This window comes from Centropristis striata, chromosome 11, assembly GCF_030273125.1.
Source record: "Centropristis striata isolate RG_2023a ecotype Rhode Island chromosome 11, C.striata_1.0, whole genome shotgun sequence".
In the NCBI taxonomy this organism is placed as follows: Eukaryota; Metazoa; Chordata; class Actinopteri; order Perciformes; family Serranidae; genus Centropristis; species Centropristis striata.
This window is the reverse complement of record NC_081527.1, coordinates 15126499-15144089: the sequence shown is the minus strand read 5'-3', so window position 1 is coordinate 15144089 and position 17591 is coordinate 15126499. Positions and strand designations below refer to the sequence as shown.

The window sequence follows — 17591 nt, the reverse complement described above, 5'->3', positions numbered from 1 at the left end:
CCTCCTTGGTGTCCTGCCATGGTCCCCACACCTGTTCAGTCTTGTGTGTGTGTGTGTGTGTGTGTGTGTGTGTGTGTGTGTGTGTGTGTGTGTGTGTGTGGTAGACTCATGACTAGAAATGTTAACCAGTTCCAATGATTCCTTCAATTCTTTACTTGTTATATTTGTTTATTGTTGTTGTTTAATTTGACCTTTGACCCCCAAAATGTAGTTAGTGCACTCTGGTTTTGCATTGCTGTAAAAGGTTCTAATAGTAATGCAGAAACAGATTGCAGTAACTACAATGCTGTTGTCTTCTTTCAGCACTTTGAAGCAGTAATCCATGCCTTCGTTACATCTCGGCTGGATTACTGTAACTCTTTGTACTTTGGAGTCAGCCAGTCCTCCCTCACACGGCTCCAGTTAGTGCAGAACGCGGCTGCTTGCCTCTTACCTGGAGTTCGTAAGAGGGAGCACATAACTCCCATCCTGGCCTCCCTCTACTGGCTGCCTGTGCATTTTAGAGTCCATTTTAAGATTCTTTTATTTGTTTTTAAATCTTTAAATGGTCTCGCCCCGCCTTACCTCTCTGGACTCCTCCACCCCTATGCTCCTGCTCGGTGCCTCAGGTCAGCTGAGCTGCTGCTCCTGGAGGTACCGAGGTCAAAACGAAAGCTCAGAGGGGAAAGAGCTTTCTCTGTTGCAGCCCCCAAGTTGTGGAATAAGCTACCTTCGCACATCAGACAAGCCTCCTCACTGTCCATTTTTAAAACTCATCTTAAAACCTATTTTTATTCCTTGGCTTTCAACCACGCATGAGACTCTGCTCTTGTTTTAGTGTTTTTATGGTTTGTTTTTATTTATTGTTTTTTAAATTGTTTTTAAAAGCAATGACATTTTTAGTGTTTATTTCCTGTTTTATTGATTTTATTGTTCTTGTTTGCTTGTTTATGTACAGCACTTTGTTGCGGCTGTGGTTGTTTTTAAAGTGCTTTACAAATAAAGTTGAGTTGAGTTGAGTTTTATATTTTAATTCAGTGAATAAATATTTTCAAATTGGTTTTGTTATAAGAGTATTTAAAAGTGTTTAACAACTCTATTCAAAGATTTGTGTATTAATTTTATAAAGTAATGTTATATTTTAGTCTTAATATAATTTTATCTATTTTTTAAATTAATCACTATCTAGATAATAACTTCCCTATCAAATAAATCAAATAAACTCATTTTTATAATTCTTGTCTTCACTATTCAACACATTGAAGAAATACAAGACTACAATGTCTCAGTCAAAGCAAACCGCAGTAACTGCAATTTTTATGATTATTTCTCTGAAATAAAGCAATATTGGAATCTAAAACTTTGTCACAAGATAAAACAGACATCAAGGAGTTACTTTTTAGTTATAACTCAATTTCGACCAAAACTGTAGTTACTGCAGTCAGGTTTTGTAGGGCAGTATACTCGGGACTTAGATGCATATCAGATTCAATCACATTTTTTGACAAATTAATGCAGAAAACTAGGTAATATCAAAGGGTTCACATACTTTTTCTTGCAACTGCAGAAAAAAACAACTTTTAAAAACAACAGCTTACAAAGTGCTTTTACAGAGAGCAGTTAACCACAAGGAGAATAATGCCAGAAAGGCTAAAAACAATTCTTGCATTAAAAGGAAAAACAAAGCAATAAAGACAGTGTGGGCTCAATCACAAGATATTTCTCAGATACAGAGGGAAAGTATCCTGATGAAGTAATGAGTAAGATTTAGAAGGTAAAAGGAGTAAAAAAGTAAAGAAGTAAAAAGGAGTAGTAAGATGGGAATCATTACACAAAAGCAAGTCTATAAAAGTGGGTTTTAAGAAGTGATTTAAAAGAAGTTACTGACTCGCAGTATTATTAGAAAAAACATTCAAACAGCAAAGAGGTGAGACACAGTGGACTGAAATATAACATACAGAAAATAAAGGGTGTGTTGTTTTTTGCGACTGAATCGCAATCAGGCCAGATAATTATTCAGTTGAATGATTTGAATTCCTCCTAAATGTAAAAGGCAGAAGTGGGACGAGTGCAAAATGGGCCGTCCCATCTGAAGAATGTTCAACCTGGTTCAACAGCCCCAAAGCAGAGCTGAGTGGCTAAAGACATTCAGCTGCACAGGGTTCCTCTTATTTAGAAATGGAAGATTTGGGACAAATATTTGTTAACAGAACAGTCAGAATGAAGAGTCCGAGTGAAGCTATTCCCAGAGATACTTTATGTACTTTCCTTACAAAGTGTCAGAGATGCATCAAGAACTGGCTGCCGTTGGATTTCAAAAAGGAGTTTATTCAACTTTTCAAACTCGCAGGACCTGTGGTAAGTATGAGTGGACACAGCACCTAAAAACTGTGGTTTATTTCTTGTGGATTTTTTTTGTGTTTTAAGGAAATGTTTTTTTCTCCATTCTGCTTGCATTTCAGATCATTTCACAATTGATGGTCTTTCTCATCAATTTTGTCAGCACTGTGTTCTGTGGTCATCTGGGGGAAGCTGAGCTCGCAGGAGTGGCGTTAGCAATATCAGTGAGGAAACACAACCTACAACAGCTTTTACTTTCAGCCTCCTTTTGTTTTTCTCATGCACCTTCATGTGCTTTGTGATCCAGGTATCACAGTACTGAGGTCTTTTTCTGCTCTTAAAAGAGCAATAACACAATTTGTGAATGCCATATTACAAGTAGAACTCCTGCTTCAAAAGTAAAAAATACATACAGTGCTTAACAAATTTATTAGACCATAAAAATAAAAATGAGAAAATAAAAATATTTTAGAAATCCTTCAAAAGCGTGTTAAAAACTAAAATGTTATTGTTATTTATTTGGCAAATAACAAACTGAATTCACCTTTTTATACCCGAATTTGAGCCGGCTCACTGGGATTCTCTGAGAAGTATGAAATTAAATAACATTCTACCACTAAAAGTATTTTCTGTTCAGGAATGCAAGTAAATAACTATAATTTGACATATTAATTATGAAACAATAATGCGCTTTCCTATTTTTTTGTGAAACAGTAAATTTGAAAATGGATTATTATTAAAAATATAATTTCGGTTAAAAAGTTTCTACATACTGGTGTATTAACCATTACAGAAACATAAAAAATTATTTTGTAAATTATTAATGCTGTAAATTTTGGACAGCTGTGGCACAAACTGATGGTCTAATACATTTGGTAAGCACTTTATTTTTATTTTTAATTAAGTATTAAAGTTATTTCACCCAGATTTGGCTAGAATTATATATTATTTTAGATCATTATTATTGATGCAGTAAACTATATTGTTCTTCCTAATACTTTATGCTTTTATTTACTGTAACAGTGCATTGCACTTGATATGTTCATAGATTTTTTTGTTCATCTGTATAATATAAAGTATAAATAGCATAAAATTAAAATACTCTAGAATCACACACAGTCAAACTCTTACTGCTGTTACAGTCTGATTGAGATGAATAGTGACGTTGTTTTTATGTTTTGTTATAAAGGTTATCAATGTCACTGGAGTTTCAGTTGGAACTGGTTTGGCATCGGCCTGTGATACCCTCATATCTCAGGTACAATCTCATCAGGGATTGTTTTTCCTTCCTTTAATACTCCATCAACCTTTTTTCTCTGTTGCTGAGTTCTCTCTTGGAGTGGCAACTGTTGATGTCTGTCTGATCTGAGTTCTGTTTCATGTAGACGTATGGAAGTGGAAACCTAAAGCGTGTGGGAGTCCTTCTCCAAAGAGGCGTTTTGATTCTGCTCCTGGCCTGCTTCCCCTGCTGGACTATTCTCGTCAACACAGAGCCCATGCTACTCGCTGTCAAACAGAGCCCGGAGGTCGCACGGTCAGCATCCAACAACAGTGTAAAACATGATGACACACATTCAGCAGTTACAGAAAAATGGCCATTTGACAAATATAAGTTAAATATTCACTCTCTTTTAGCTCTCTTTTAGTCTCTACTGGCTCATATTTCACTCATCATCGCCAGTTTCCTCAATTTGTCTCACCATGTCAACCTACATGGAACTGGTTTGAACATTTATTTATGAACTGTTGGGAGCATTCATACAAATTGGTTCAAAACCCCAAATGTAAGATCCCAGCTGGAATCAAAAATGATCAGGAGTCTTGCATGTAATAGGCTTGTCCACCATTTTATCATTGGTCCATGTGTTTATTTGTGATAAAAACAAATATATAATAGAACAAAAGCTTGCAACCTGTGGGCCCACCACCCGCAGGGTGGTGTAAGGGTCGGGTGCGTAGAGAGTAGGGCGGCAGACAGAGGCGGGGATCTGGGCGTGCTGACCCCCGGTCACCATGGTCATGAGCTCTGGGTAGTGACCGAAAGAATGAGATTGCGGATACAAGCGGCCGAAATGAGCTTCCTCCGTAGGGTGGCTGGGCTCAGCCTTAGAGATAGGGTGAGGAGCTCAGACATTCGGAGGGAGCTCGGAGTAGATCCGCTGCTCCTTTGCGTCGAAAGGAGCCAGCTGAGGTGGTTTGGGCATCTGGTAAGGAGCCCAGAAGTTGCTGCTTGGGATCCTCTTAAACTTGTGGGGACATGAGCTGATTTGCTAGAAAGTACAATGGTTCCAAGAATCCTGAAAGGGTGCATTACGAACAGTTGAGAAACAAGAACTAATTAGGTAGAAAATAGGAAATGTAAGCTGCAAAACACGCTCTGTTAAGAGTGGCAATTAAAAGTAGATCAGGTAGAAAAAAAATATTTACTGTAAGTCAGAAAACTGGCTCAATAATGTCAGTTACACAGAAATTAATCAGGAGTTAATAAAAAAAATTAAGCACCATAAGATCTTACCGACTACCACTGTAAATGGAAAAAACCTCTGACTCTATTGTTCAAGTGTGTTTTTGATTGGTTATAAATTAAATGTTTAATTCATAACAAGAGGTATGTAATATTTATTATTTTAAAAGTAACATTGTCTTGGTTTACATCCTTTATCAATTCACTACCATGCAACCTTAACCTGATACCTTACATGATGATGGACAATAACTTCTTTCTGCTTCAATAACAGTAATATATTGCACATTTACCCATGCATATTTACATACTCATCTGATTTAGTTTCACAAATACATGTGCTTCTGTATGTTTGCTCTCAGACTCTCCCAGTTGTATGTGAACATCTTCATGCCTGCTCTACCAGTGAGTTCAATCCACCCTAAGACACAACATCCCTGAGACAGTTAATAGCCCTACAAAGTGTCAAGATTTAGATTGATGGGTGACTTATGATCTAGGTATGTAAGAAATGTTGACCTTTGACCCTCCCCTCTCCCCTCCCACCCTCCTAGAACTCAACCCCAATGATTTATGATCGGCTCAACTTGCGTCACATCCTCCACCTGAAGTGTCCTGCAGCTGTGTATGGAAAGTAACGAGAGAATAACAAGAAAATATTGCGTTAAATTATAAGAACCCCACCCACCGTTTTGGGGTTAACCATTCGCAACAAGGAATGATTAAAAACCCTGCCCCTCTATCAGGGTTAACCAATGAGAAGGGGTGGGCGTGGAATTTCATCTCCATAAGACTCTGTGGGAGGATAGAACAGTGACGTCAGCTTGATCCATTCTGCGACAATGGCGGTAAACAGCAACACCATTCCTGACACGAGCAACAAGGAAATCCATGCATTGCAACTCAAGAGATTTGTCGAATTGATCAAAGGCGGCTCGGTCATCTGTGAAGAAGAATCACCACCGGTAAAGGGAGCTCCCAAGAAAAGTATTATGTATCTGGACCCAGAAACCACTGAGTGGTCTTAAACACCCTATGAACAATGTGGATGCTGGGGGTATTTGTTCAAGTATAAAACTGGGGATCTCTGTATCAGAAGGAAGAGGGAGAATTCTGGGGACCTTTATCCTGCATGGCTGCGCTGTCTTCCAACAACTGGGGTGTGCTGCTAGTGGTAAAATAGCACAATTTTTTCAAGGGGACACCCTCGAGCCCTTAAGAAAATGATAAACATGAGCCTTCCTCATTTGAAAAAGGCAAGATCGGAACCTTCTCTCGAGCCTGCTGAACGGGTAAAAGAGGGGATTTTACCCCCTGAACCCAACCTTGACCGGAGAAAAATCGTTTTCAGCTCCATTTGGCTGTTGAAAAAATGTCGCAGACAGTCCTTGGTTCTTCCGTGCCACTATCTGTACGTCTAGGAAGAAGGAAACCGCGGAGGAGGACTTTGTCTTGGAGTGTTTTAATTCAGACTGTGGGGTGTTCAGGACCCTGGTGAATGTGCCGGTCCCTGCCTGGAGGGACATGATGGAAGAAAAAGGTGAAAAAATCTTTGTCCTTCTAGAACACACCTCTCACCCCCCGCCACTCTCTACAGCACGATATAAGGAGGAGAGAGCTGAGTCGAAACCAGACATTGAACAACCAACATGACAAGCTACAAGCAAACGTTTCTGCCACCCCTCTGGACGGGTACAGAGGAATCCTCCCCCCTGACCCCAGACACCTCAGAACAACCCCCTACCCTGTCCATAATGCTGTTCAGACTGAGCTTCAGATGGGTGTAGATACAACGCCTCTCTCTGAGACATCTCTGAAAGAGAACATCCTCTGGCTCCTACTTCTTGGACGATGGAGAGGAAGAGGAAGAGGAGAAGGTTGAGGAGTCTCAGCTTCTCTGCTCACAATCCACTTTGCCATCAACGCCTCCGTCCTCGCCATCATAAGGTCAACATTTCTACCATACCTAGGTCATTTATCACCCATCAATCAAAATCTCTACACTCTGTAGCGCTATTAGCTCTCTTTCCTGTCCTTCTCCCATTTGTTGGTTTCTTTAATTTTTTTTAATTCATATTCACCGTTCTGTCTACAGGCTGTTTTCATGTACCAGCTGCAGGGAAGGTATCTACAGAACCAGGTACAGTGCATATGAACAGAAACACAATGATAGCTGAAGAACTATTAAGGTCCACAATGAGACTATGTTGTGCTTTAATTGATAGGGTATCATCTGGCCTCAGGTGATAACTGGAGTCATTGGGAATGTTATTAATGCACTTATCAACTACATCCTCCTCTATGTGCTGGACATGGGTGTTGCGTAAGTTGTTTATATTTACTATGCAATAAGCCAAGCAAAGATATTTTCAAACATATTTGTATCAACCTTTAATTTATGGTTTTCACATATCACAGGTTGTGAATGTCAGGGAACCACCTGCCTCTTCTAACTGTGTTGTAACTCCTTTCATATACAGTGGATCTGCTGCTGCTAATGCTATCACACAGTCAGCTTTGGCTCTGATATTGTACATTTACATCTACTGTATGGGGTTACACAAGGCAACTTGGTCTGGTAAGTTTTATCAATGTATTTCTTTGCTTTTGCATTTTGACAGCTGATAGGATGAATGATTTTTAATCCTGTGCTGCGATAGCAGAAAGCAGAACAGATTTCATGGGTTGGGCATTGCCTTGTAAAAACATTCAACATGCTCATTAACCCTCTATGGTACGGTGTTGCCCTCAGTCAACATTCCCATTTTTGGCCTTCCAAATTTCTACAATGCATGTTTTTGAGTGTTGTGATACTTTAAAAAGGAGGGAAGAGTATAGGGAACCACGAGCAATGCTTTAATTTGTCACACGACCTCCAGGAGGCCATATTGAAACCCTATTTTGCAGACTTTTTTTCAAAGGAAAAAGCTTTGCCATTTTGTGCCACAAAAAAATCACTCAAAGCGTAATTTCCTGGCCCTTTTTTCCATCTGGAAAAATATATATTCCTACTGATAGGTGAGTAAACATTCATTTTTGATAGTTGCATATACTTAGCATGTTCAATGGGTCGTTGGTTCAATGGTACAATGTTGCCTACTGGCAACATCCAGACAAGAAACTGGTTAAAAAAGATCCTTTTATAATGTTTTTAAATTTGAAATGTTATGTATTGTACCCTGTTGAAGCTATTGAATCTTAAAATAAATTATGTTAAAATTAATTTAAAAACTTTCTTTTTCAGTTGTGCACTGTTATGATACAATGTTGCCTACGGACAACAAAAACCCCAAAAACTTCAGATTTTTTTTCTTTAGATAATGTTTATTTAGTCTAATTTAAGACAAAAAACACTCCAAACTTTTTTTTCCCTAACTGGCATAATAATGTGTACCATAGAGGGTGAAGTTATTTTTAGTGTGATTGTTTTGACCTCTGATAACAGTGCTGGAAAATCTGATTATTAACTTCAGCACATACCTTTAGCTACAGTAGCTGTATGGATAGTCGACTCATAATAATAAGCAAAGTAATGTCACAGTACACTGTGTACCTTGTGATCATCTAATGGTATCAGCAAGCAGCACATTAGCTCTACATTAACTCTTCTCTTATTTCTGGTGTGCCAGTGAATCAGTAAGCTGTTTGTAAATCAGCATGTGGTGGTCAGTGTTGATATTGTGGTGCCCTGTTAGCTTGAATACAACTATAGATTTATCTTCAACATTGTTGGAAACATTTGGGATAATTCAAGTATTTAACATAATATATAACATAGGTCTAGACTAGGCGTATAAGCTGCGACTCCGGAGCCATGTGGCTCTTCAGGCTGTGACAATAAATCATACAAAATTAAACTGTATTTCTTTAAAATTAAATTTATCATTGGTGTAGTCCAAAGCATTTTGTATTCTACAATTTGAAAAATATATAGCTTATATACTGTATTTAAAAAAGTGCTTTAACCTTTTAGTCAGCTCAAATGTTAAATAGTCTACTGCCCAGTGCCTTAACCTCTCACTTTTGCCAACTTTAAGTCTAGTTTTGAGTTTCCCTAGCTCGGCTAGCTTTCGATTCCAAATCTCCTGAGTTATTTCTTCGGTGTCCAGTTTGCACTTGGGTCCTTGCTGCACTTTTACAAAATCATATCATATTTACATTATAAGTCTCAAAATACCATTTGTGGCTCTATTCTGACATTTTCTCTCTGTTTTTGGCCAACAATGCTCTCATTTTAGTAAAGGCTGCCAACAAATTTTCTAGATATTTTAAAGATAATTTTTTTTTACCTTTAACTTGTTAAACTCTGCCCCTAGGTTGGTCACTGGACTGTCTGCAGGAATGGGCTCTGTTCAGCAAGATGGCCATTTCCAGCATGCTTATGCTCTGTCTGGAGTGGTGGACTTTTGAAATCGGAGGACTGTTGGCTGGTGTGATCAGTGAGGTTGAGCTGGGAGCTCAGTCAGTGGTGCATCAGATGGTCACTATTGCATTTGTGGTAATTATGGTGCAGTGTATTTTTTATCTAATTTGGACTGTGAATTGTTGTTTGTTGCTTTTCTAAATATTCTGCACTGGTATGTGTTAATTCCTATTTGAACTCTCTTTAATTTATTGATAAAAGATGCTTAACTGTGTTAAAATATTTTGATCAGTGCTCTGGTGTTATATGTCTCTACTGGTTTAATAATAATAATAAAAACTAGGACTGCAAGCAGTACTGAACGGGCCCTCGCAGTACACGCGTGTCGGGGCATGCTGCCGTCGGGGTGTGTGCGTTACAGGGGCCAGTCTATACCACCCCTATGAATTTCATTGCTTTAAGTGTTATAGTGTGGCCACGGTACCAAATCTGAAATTAGACTGCCACCACAGTGCCACCTAGGGGCCGATCAATAAAACCTTAAAGGGTTATCCTCAGGAGGGCATTGACAATAATTGTATGTATAAGTTTTGTATAATAATGCAGAAACTATCCCTTTAATCCTCATACAGTGTCTGAAGGAGGACTCTTAATTGATATGTATAAGTTAGAAGAGGCAGGTAGCAATGATGGAAAGTAACTATGTACATTTACTCAAGTACTGGACTTGGTACTTTTATGTACATTTTATGTAACTTTTTACTTCTACTCCACTACGTTTTGAGGCAAATATTGTACTTTTTACTCCTCTACATTTAGCTGACAGCTTTAGTTACTTTTCAGGTCAAGATTGAAAATGAAAAACATGATACATTTAAAATGATTACCCATTTTTATAAATTAAACCACTGTTTATTAGATAGTTAAAATGAGCGGAGTGGAGTCATTTCACAGTGTGGTATTAGTACTTTTACTATAGTAAAGGATCTGAATACTTCTTCCACCACTGTCCTTTTTACTATTTACTATATTAATTTTGTGAGTGTATTAAAATGTGCTTTCTAAAATTTTGATTTGAGGGGGCAAGACATTTATTTAAGGGGGTTCAGCCCCCTTTTGCCCCAGCATAGAGCCGGCCTTGCCTGTAACTAATTTTGATACAAAAAAAAAATCCTCAACAGCTCATTTGTCACTACTTTAGCAGTTATGACTTTTTTAAACAAATATTTAGTAAGTTGTAGAAGTTGAAAATGAACAAAATTAACCAAAGAAAACTTAAGTACAATTCATATTAGAGCGTCAAATGACAATGGATCATTTTACAATATCCAAATCGAGAGTAAATTTCAGTATTACCATACATTTCTACATATTTTTAGATTTCATAAGTCATCTTCATCACATTTCCAAACCATCCTCAAACCATCATTTTATTAAAATGAATTTTTTATTTGAAAAAAAAAATGACAGTGTTTTGTATTTTGTTTCTTCACCATAGATTCCAATGGGATTTGGGGTAGCTGCCAGTGTGCGGGTTGGGAATGCTCTTGGTGCTGGAAACACTGAACAGGCCACGACATCTGGCAAGGTCTCCGTCATCTGCACATGTAAGAACATATGCAGCTATGGAGGCTAACGTCCACCCAAAGCAAATTCACATATTACCAGTCAACTCTACAAAATGAAGTATTCACCTAGAGTCATTGGTTTGGCAATTTCTAAACCAATCGGCGATCGTCTGATGTAGTGTTGTTTTTACAATTCTTTTTTTAGCAGCTCTTTCAGTTTTGTTTTTTTCCCCATCGTCTTGCGGCCACAGTTTTTGCTTGTGGAGACTGAAATTTGCCATAGAGTTCAAAGAGAAAAACAGAAAGGCGCAAAACTTTTACATAGATTCACATTCCATAGTTTGTGGTAGACTCTTGTGGGAGGCATCATTGTACTCAGCAGAAAGGTCCTCTTTTATGAGCAATAAATGTGAATTCTCCTGTGAATGACACAACTTTGCAGAAATAAAAAACTAAATCTCTGGAGTGTCCCTTTAAATGTTCAGCTCATAAATATATGTGAAGAACTCTGGTTTACTGTATAGCATTATACTTTAAGCTTTTAAAATCTGTATGTCATTTTTTAAAATACATTGTCCATATTTGTTAATTGCTGGCATTTGTGCTATTCCAATATTTAATCCAGTTGCAGTCTCGTGCTTTGTCGGAATTATTCTTGGATCATCTAAGAGTGTGATTGGTTACATCTTCACAACAGAAAAGTGAGTATGGAGTGTATTCTTGTATCCATAAAAATTATTTTCAAAGTCTTTGATGTAACTTACAAATTGCACTCCAGTCAACCTCAAGCTTGCCTAATTTGCCAGTGTTCATTGCTGTTTTTTCGGTCACAGGAGAAAAAATACAAAGCCTGTATATAATGTGCTATTTGTTAAAAAAAACATGCTAAAACCATGACCAAATGAAGGTATCTTGCTACTACCAACATTACAATATTTTACAAATAAACGTTGAAATTCTCTGTATTTCTGGGGAAATCTTTGTTTTGTATCTTTTAGAGAGATCATTCAGCGGGTTGCTGATGTCATAATCATATATGGTTTCTTCCATCCTGCAGACGCAATTGCGGTAAGGAAGCAATCATCATCATGGGAAATTATGATCATGTCAAAGCTTAGCGCAGCAGATAGCTGATAGCTGTATCTGATGTGTGCAGGTTGTGACTGGGGGCATTATACGAGGAACAGGGCAGCCGAGGATCGGGGCCATCTGTAACTTAGTGGGATATTACTGCATCGGCCTTCCTATTGGAGTGGCCCTGATGTTTGCTGCCAAGATGGGCATCATAGGTGAGGACAGATGAGCTGTTGACACTGCAAAGAAGCTTTAAAATCTTGTTTGAAGTAAATTTGAGTGTTTTTTCTTCTCTGTTGCAGGACTGTGGTTGGGGATGTCTATTTGTTTCACTCTCCAGGGCATATTCTTCATCATTTTCTTGTGTAAACTCAATTGGAGAAAGGCTGCTGAAGAGGTGAGTGAATACTACTGCATGAAAGCGACAGATAACAACAAACAATTTCACTGTTTTTCTACAATTTCACAGAGAGTGCAACATAAAGAATTACACTGTGGTTTTGCATGTTTTAACAGATTCATATGGGAGAGTATTTGGTCTCTGGAGAGGACAGTAAAACAGATGTATTGCATGATGCATCATGACATTTTCACAACTTGTGTTGAGTTTAAAACATAACTTCAATTTTATAGGTAGCCCGAATAAGGCACAGTTCAGCTTTTCTTTTTCTTTAACTCATATTTATTAGGACAAAACATCACTGACTTTTAAGTAAAAGTAAACTTCTCAAAGTGAAACTGTGCTGATTTGACACATTAAGTTCAGTTAGTTATATATGCCAGTTATGCTTTGGAAGTGGTTTGGAGCCAATTATGCAAAATAAGAACAATTTGTGGGCCAAAACCTGTAATATTACAAGTGTGAGTAACTTTGTACACACAGTCTTTGGTCTTTCTGTCACCTACAGTCACAAGTAAATAAATGACATGTTCCTGTAATTGCAACTTAAAAAGTAACTGCAGTAAATCCAGTACAGACTAATAATCTATGTCCCTGTGAAAAAAAACAATTTATTTTCTTTTGATATGCATGACAAACAGCTGTCATTATTCTGTATGAGCAGGCAATGGTGAGAGCAGGAACAGAAAAGACAGAAACACTGGCAGTGAAAAACACGGGTAAGTTTTGCTTCACTTTTCATTTTCATTGCATGCTCTTTGGGAACATGCATACACAAATAACTCCATGTCTCCTGCTCTCTGATCAGAACATGCCTCTACAGTTCGGGGAGAGTCCCAATTCAGCGTCATTTCATCAAACGCCCTAAGCTATGAGGAGTGCAGCTCAGACGTGCAGGTGCTTGGTCAGGGCCGCGATGCGTCCAGTGATGCTGCAGCGCCACAGCGCCTAACCAGGCGGCTGCTGGTGCACCGTGGCTTGACTGTACTGTTCATGGTGCTCACCCTTGTAGTTGGGATAATCACCAGCAAATTGCTTCTCAAAGTCAAATGAGAGAGGCTTCTGGCTGCTAACTCTATTTTTTTCCTCCACAGTTTAATATTATTTTTTATGTTATCTATTTATGATATATATTTGGGTCTTTTTTTTTTTAAATTCTTTTTATTTTACATTTCATTTTACAGTCCTGTAAATTGTCATTACGTTTGGTTTGAGTTTGATTTTTTTGTAACTAATATATCAAGTTTTTGTTTTCAAAACAGAGTATAGCTATATATTTTTGCTGACGGACAAGTGAAGGTTAAATAAATTCAATCTGTATACACCACAGTTTATTTTTATGCTGGTGAAATGTAAAGATATAAAGAGGGATCAAATTATCAGAAGTTTGTAAGGTTTTGTATCTGTAAAAATATGTTTTTGATATATGAAAAAAAAATGCACACTTATAATTCTCGTGTGGAGAAAAAAAGTTTGTGAGAAATCGTTTTGCGAACATAAATAACTTGCAAATGTGTAAAAGGTTTTTGTAGCTTTTGAAATGTGAAATGTTGTGTATGTATAATAAAAAATACATATAGGAATAAGTTATAGGTGGTCAGTAGATAACTAAATAAAACTAAGTGCCCCGGTGGTGGAACGAACTTCCAAACTCCATACGAACTGCTGAATCCCTCTCAATTTTCCAAAAGAGGCTGAAGACCCAGCTATTTACTGATCACCTACACACATAATCAACACACACACACACACACACACACACACACACACAAAACAACCCTGCATTTGAGTCCCAAAAGCCCTTACGTTCTAAAAGCACTTAGGTCCTAACGGGACTCAACGTAATATATGCCACTTGCCATACATGCTTATTCTTGTATTGTTTCTTGACTTCATCCTTGCTTGTGTTGTATGATCTCTCAAATATACGTGATAAAAGCGTCTGCTAAATGACATTGTAGATTGTAGATTGTAGAACATAAAATATCCACCAGGGGGAGCTCACAGACCAACTGTTGAGCCTCCTGCTGTCAGTCTAATTGAACAGACATACACAGAAATACAGATTGATACACAAACACACAAGCAGGCAGTCACACACACACACACACACTGAACGAATTGATCCTAGTCTTAGCGCCATGCTTGTTATTGGGTTTTCTCCTCACCTCGTGTTCCTCCAGGAGGAACATAGTGTGTCTGTGTGTGTATTTGTGTGTGTAAGTTCAGCAGCGCCTGGTCTGCTACAGGGGAGAGATGGTGGGTGGGGGGGAGGGGGGGGTGACTCAGCATAGTGATTCATTTATAATTGGAGGCAGTGCTTCGAGAGAGCACACACACAGACACACACATTTCTTAAGGGTGGGTGCCCTTGTCAGAGATGATGGGACTGATTGAGTGAGCCTGATCATTAAGAACTGCTGCCTGTTAAAGAGGCAGAGATGGAGAAAGAGAAAGAAGGGGACAGGGCAGGAGGAATTTGTCACAGCATGTGGACTGAGAAAGATCAATTGAACTAAACAGAGGCACACCAAACGAGGAGTCAGTGCACTTAAGCACACTGGGTTTCACATTATGGACAAAGCTGTGCATTATTAGTGGAAGGGGTAAGGAAGAGAGGCGTCCAGTTGGTATAACACAAGCTAGTTTCTTTCCCTAAATAGTGAACATGAAGCAGCACCTGGTACCATGTGGGGCAGGAGGTCAGATTTTTCCGCACAGCCTCTAACTGTGTCGCCGACTGATGACGTCGCGTGAAATCCCTGCATGAATCAACCGCTTGTTGACAGCTGGAGCCTGCAGTTTTTTTGTCAGGAGGAGCTTTGTGAGTCAAACCCCCGTAGGGATTACATTCAAATAGAGTGGCAGATTAATGATCTGTCATGCATTACATAGTCTTATACATTGAGTGTGGATCCATGAGAGAATTTGATACATTTAATTACTTATGTGACTTCTTTTTGCCATGCATGTAAAAAATGTTTTGGGTCCAACCTGCCTCCAAGAAAACATGCAGCCAACATGCATGTTTTTTGGTGGTTAACAGAAATCTTGCGAATCAGCAACATGTTTTACAGGGTGTTGCCATGTTTCTTTAGGAAAGCAGAGTAGCTTTGCTTTGACTCCGCAGCCGCCCGCGTCTTATCCCTGCAGGGAATACAAGAGTATTTTCAACTGCACTGATCTCAGAGAGTGTCAGCTGGTCACTTTCACCGGTCAGCTATGCAGACTGGCTGCTAAAACAGAGGGACATGGCTTCAATGGAAAGGTTTTTACATGTTTATAGATAGGTCAGCTGGCCTGGGTTGTTAAAACAGGTTTGGTCCAATAATAGGCATTCTGTCAGCTCATTGTTTTAGCTTTTTATGAGACACCATATGCTGCAAGGAAGTGGTGTTGCAACACATGCTGCAACAAAAAGAAGGCAGGGAAGAATGACGTAATTTCAAATGTCAGTAATGTATAATTTATACTTACTCTGTCCATGGTGCTGAAATGAGCCATTCACATGACACACTACTGAGATTATATATATTTCTGCATTTTCTAGTGTTTTTCTTACAATCCAGATTTCAAAAGAGTTGGGATGCTGTGCAAAATATAATAAAAACAAAATGCAATGACTTGCAAATGATTTATGACCTAAATTCAATTGAATACAGTGCAAAGATAAGATATCTGATGCTCAAAATGGGAAACTTGTTTTTTTATAAACATATCCACTCATTCTGTTTTATCTACCTTTTACACAGCTTCCCAACTTTTTGGATGAGGGGTTATAATTGTCAGTATTTCTTGTAGAAAATAATATATATATATGTATACAAAGTAATCATGTAAAATGTATAGTGTTTTTCATGCTTTATAATAGATGATCATAATGTATAAAACTGTTGTATTTCAGTCTGTCCAGTTTTTGGGGGTGCTTCTCTTGTCCATACACCATCTTTATTTTTGATGCTGTGACACTTTAAAGGGGCATTCCAGTGATTTAGTATTTTAATAAAGTTAAGGGGCACACAGGGGACCATTAATAAACATAGGAAGAAGAATGGTACGTCTCAAAGAAGCTGAGGCTGGGATATCCTGAATTTATTTATTATTTATTATCATTATAGGTCAAAAATGACCCCCTCAAAAAAAGAGGGGTGATACTATACTATGTCGATTTTTGTAAAAATGGTCAAATTTTACAATGCCTAAAATGCTTCAATGGTTCAATTCTGTTCAAGTCTGTTGATACATATTAGAGCTAAATATGGCTAAAAAATTACAGAGAAAACACCATATTATGCAATGTCCAAAAAACTGAAAAAACTAATACTATAGCATGTCGATTTTTGTCAAAAATTTTTAAATTGCCGAAAAATTGCTAGAAATGATCCAATTATACTCTGTTGATACACGTGGTAGTATAGTTTGTCCAAAAATAGAGAAAAAACACCATATTTTGGGATGTCCAAAAATGACCCCCTCAAAAAAAGTCAAACTATAATAAGTCGATTTTTGTCAAAAATGGTCAAATATTATAATGCCTAAAAAGGTTTCAAATGGACCCAATTATACTCTGTTGATACGTGTGGTAGTATAGTTTGTCCAAAAATAGCGAAAAATCACCCCCTCAAAATGGTCAAATATTAAAATGCCTAAAATGCTAGAAATGGGTCAATTATAGTCTGTTGGTATATATTAGAGTATAATATGGCCAGGCATGATCGCAAAACAACATATTATGCGATGTCCAAAAAACAAACATACTATGTTGATGTTTGTCAAAAATGTCATAATATGGCCAGGAATGACAGAAAAACACCATATTTTGGGATGTCCAAAAATGACCCCCTCAAAAAAGGATAACTGATTAATTGTATGGAATTTAAATTTTAGAAAATAGTGGAAAATGTCCATCCCAGTTTCTGTCTTGTCTTTATGTCTAGTTTTGTCTGTCTAAAACCCAAAGATTAATGAGATGTGATTTGAGCGGTTTAAAAGAACATTTTCTGAATTAAAGTATCAAAATTGTTGGTGATTATTTTCCTGTTGATACTAATTGATTAATTAGTTGACCTTGAATCCATGCAGCTCTAATTTATACAGTGCTGCACATGTATAATGAGCTCATCACATATTTATTAGAACTACTGCTGTCAGATAAATGTAATGGATTCATTTTTTTTAGCACATTAGAAGTGTAAATTGACATTAAATAAAGTAATACTTGAGTAAAGTACAAGTGCCCAAAAATTGTTAAGTACATGGTAACTGTAGGCCTAAATTAGTTAGTTATTTTCCACTTGATTTCTATGCAAACAGATATCTGATACTGTTTATGACTTCATGCTCTAGAAAGGATAGATAATCAATTTTAAGATCCCTTAAACTCTTAATAATCTTTTAAAATGT

At 37.7% G+C, this 17591-nt stretch overlaps 1 protein-coding gene across 1 annotated transcript; it reads left to right on the top strand.

Moving 5' to 3' along the window:
• The first annotated feature begins 2199 nt into the window (after positions 1-2199).
• On the top strand, positions 2200-13241 carry LOC131980266 (multidrug and toxin extrusion protein 1-like). The gene is made up of 16 exons (XM_059344485.1): positions 2200-2337; positions 2442-2543; positions 3509-3577; positions 3705-3853; positions 5146-5188; positions 6879-6923; positions 7009-7106; positions 7264-7361; positions 9100-9281; positions 10645-10753; positions 11340-11415; positions 11713-11782; positions 11871-12003; positions 12091-12185; positions 12853-12907; positions 12997-13241. The coding sequence occupies exons 1-16, from the start codon at positions 2200-2202 to the stop codon at positions 13239-13241; spliced, it is 1707 nt and encodes a 568-aa protein (XP_059200468.1).
• The last annotated feature ends 4350 nt before the right edge of the window (positions 13242-17591 follow it).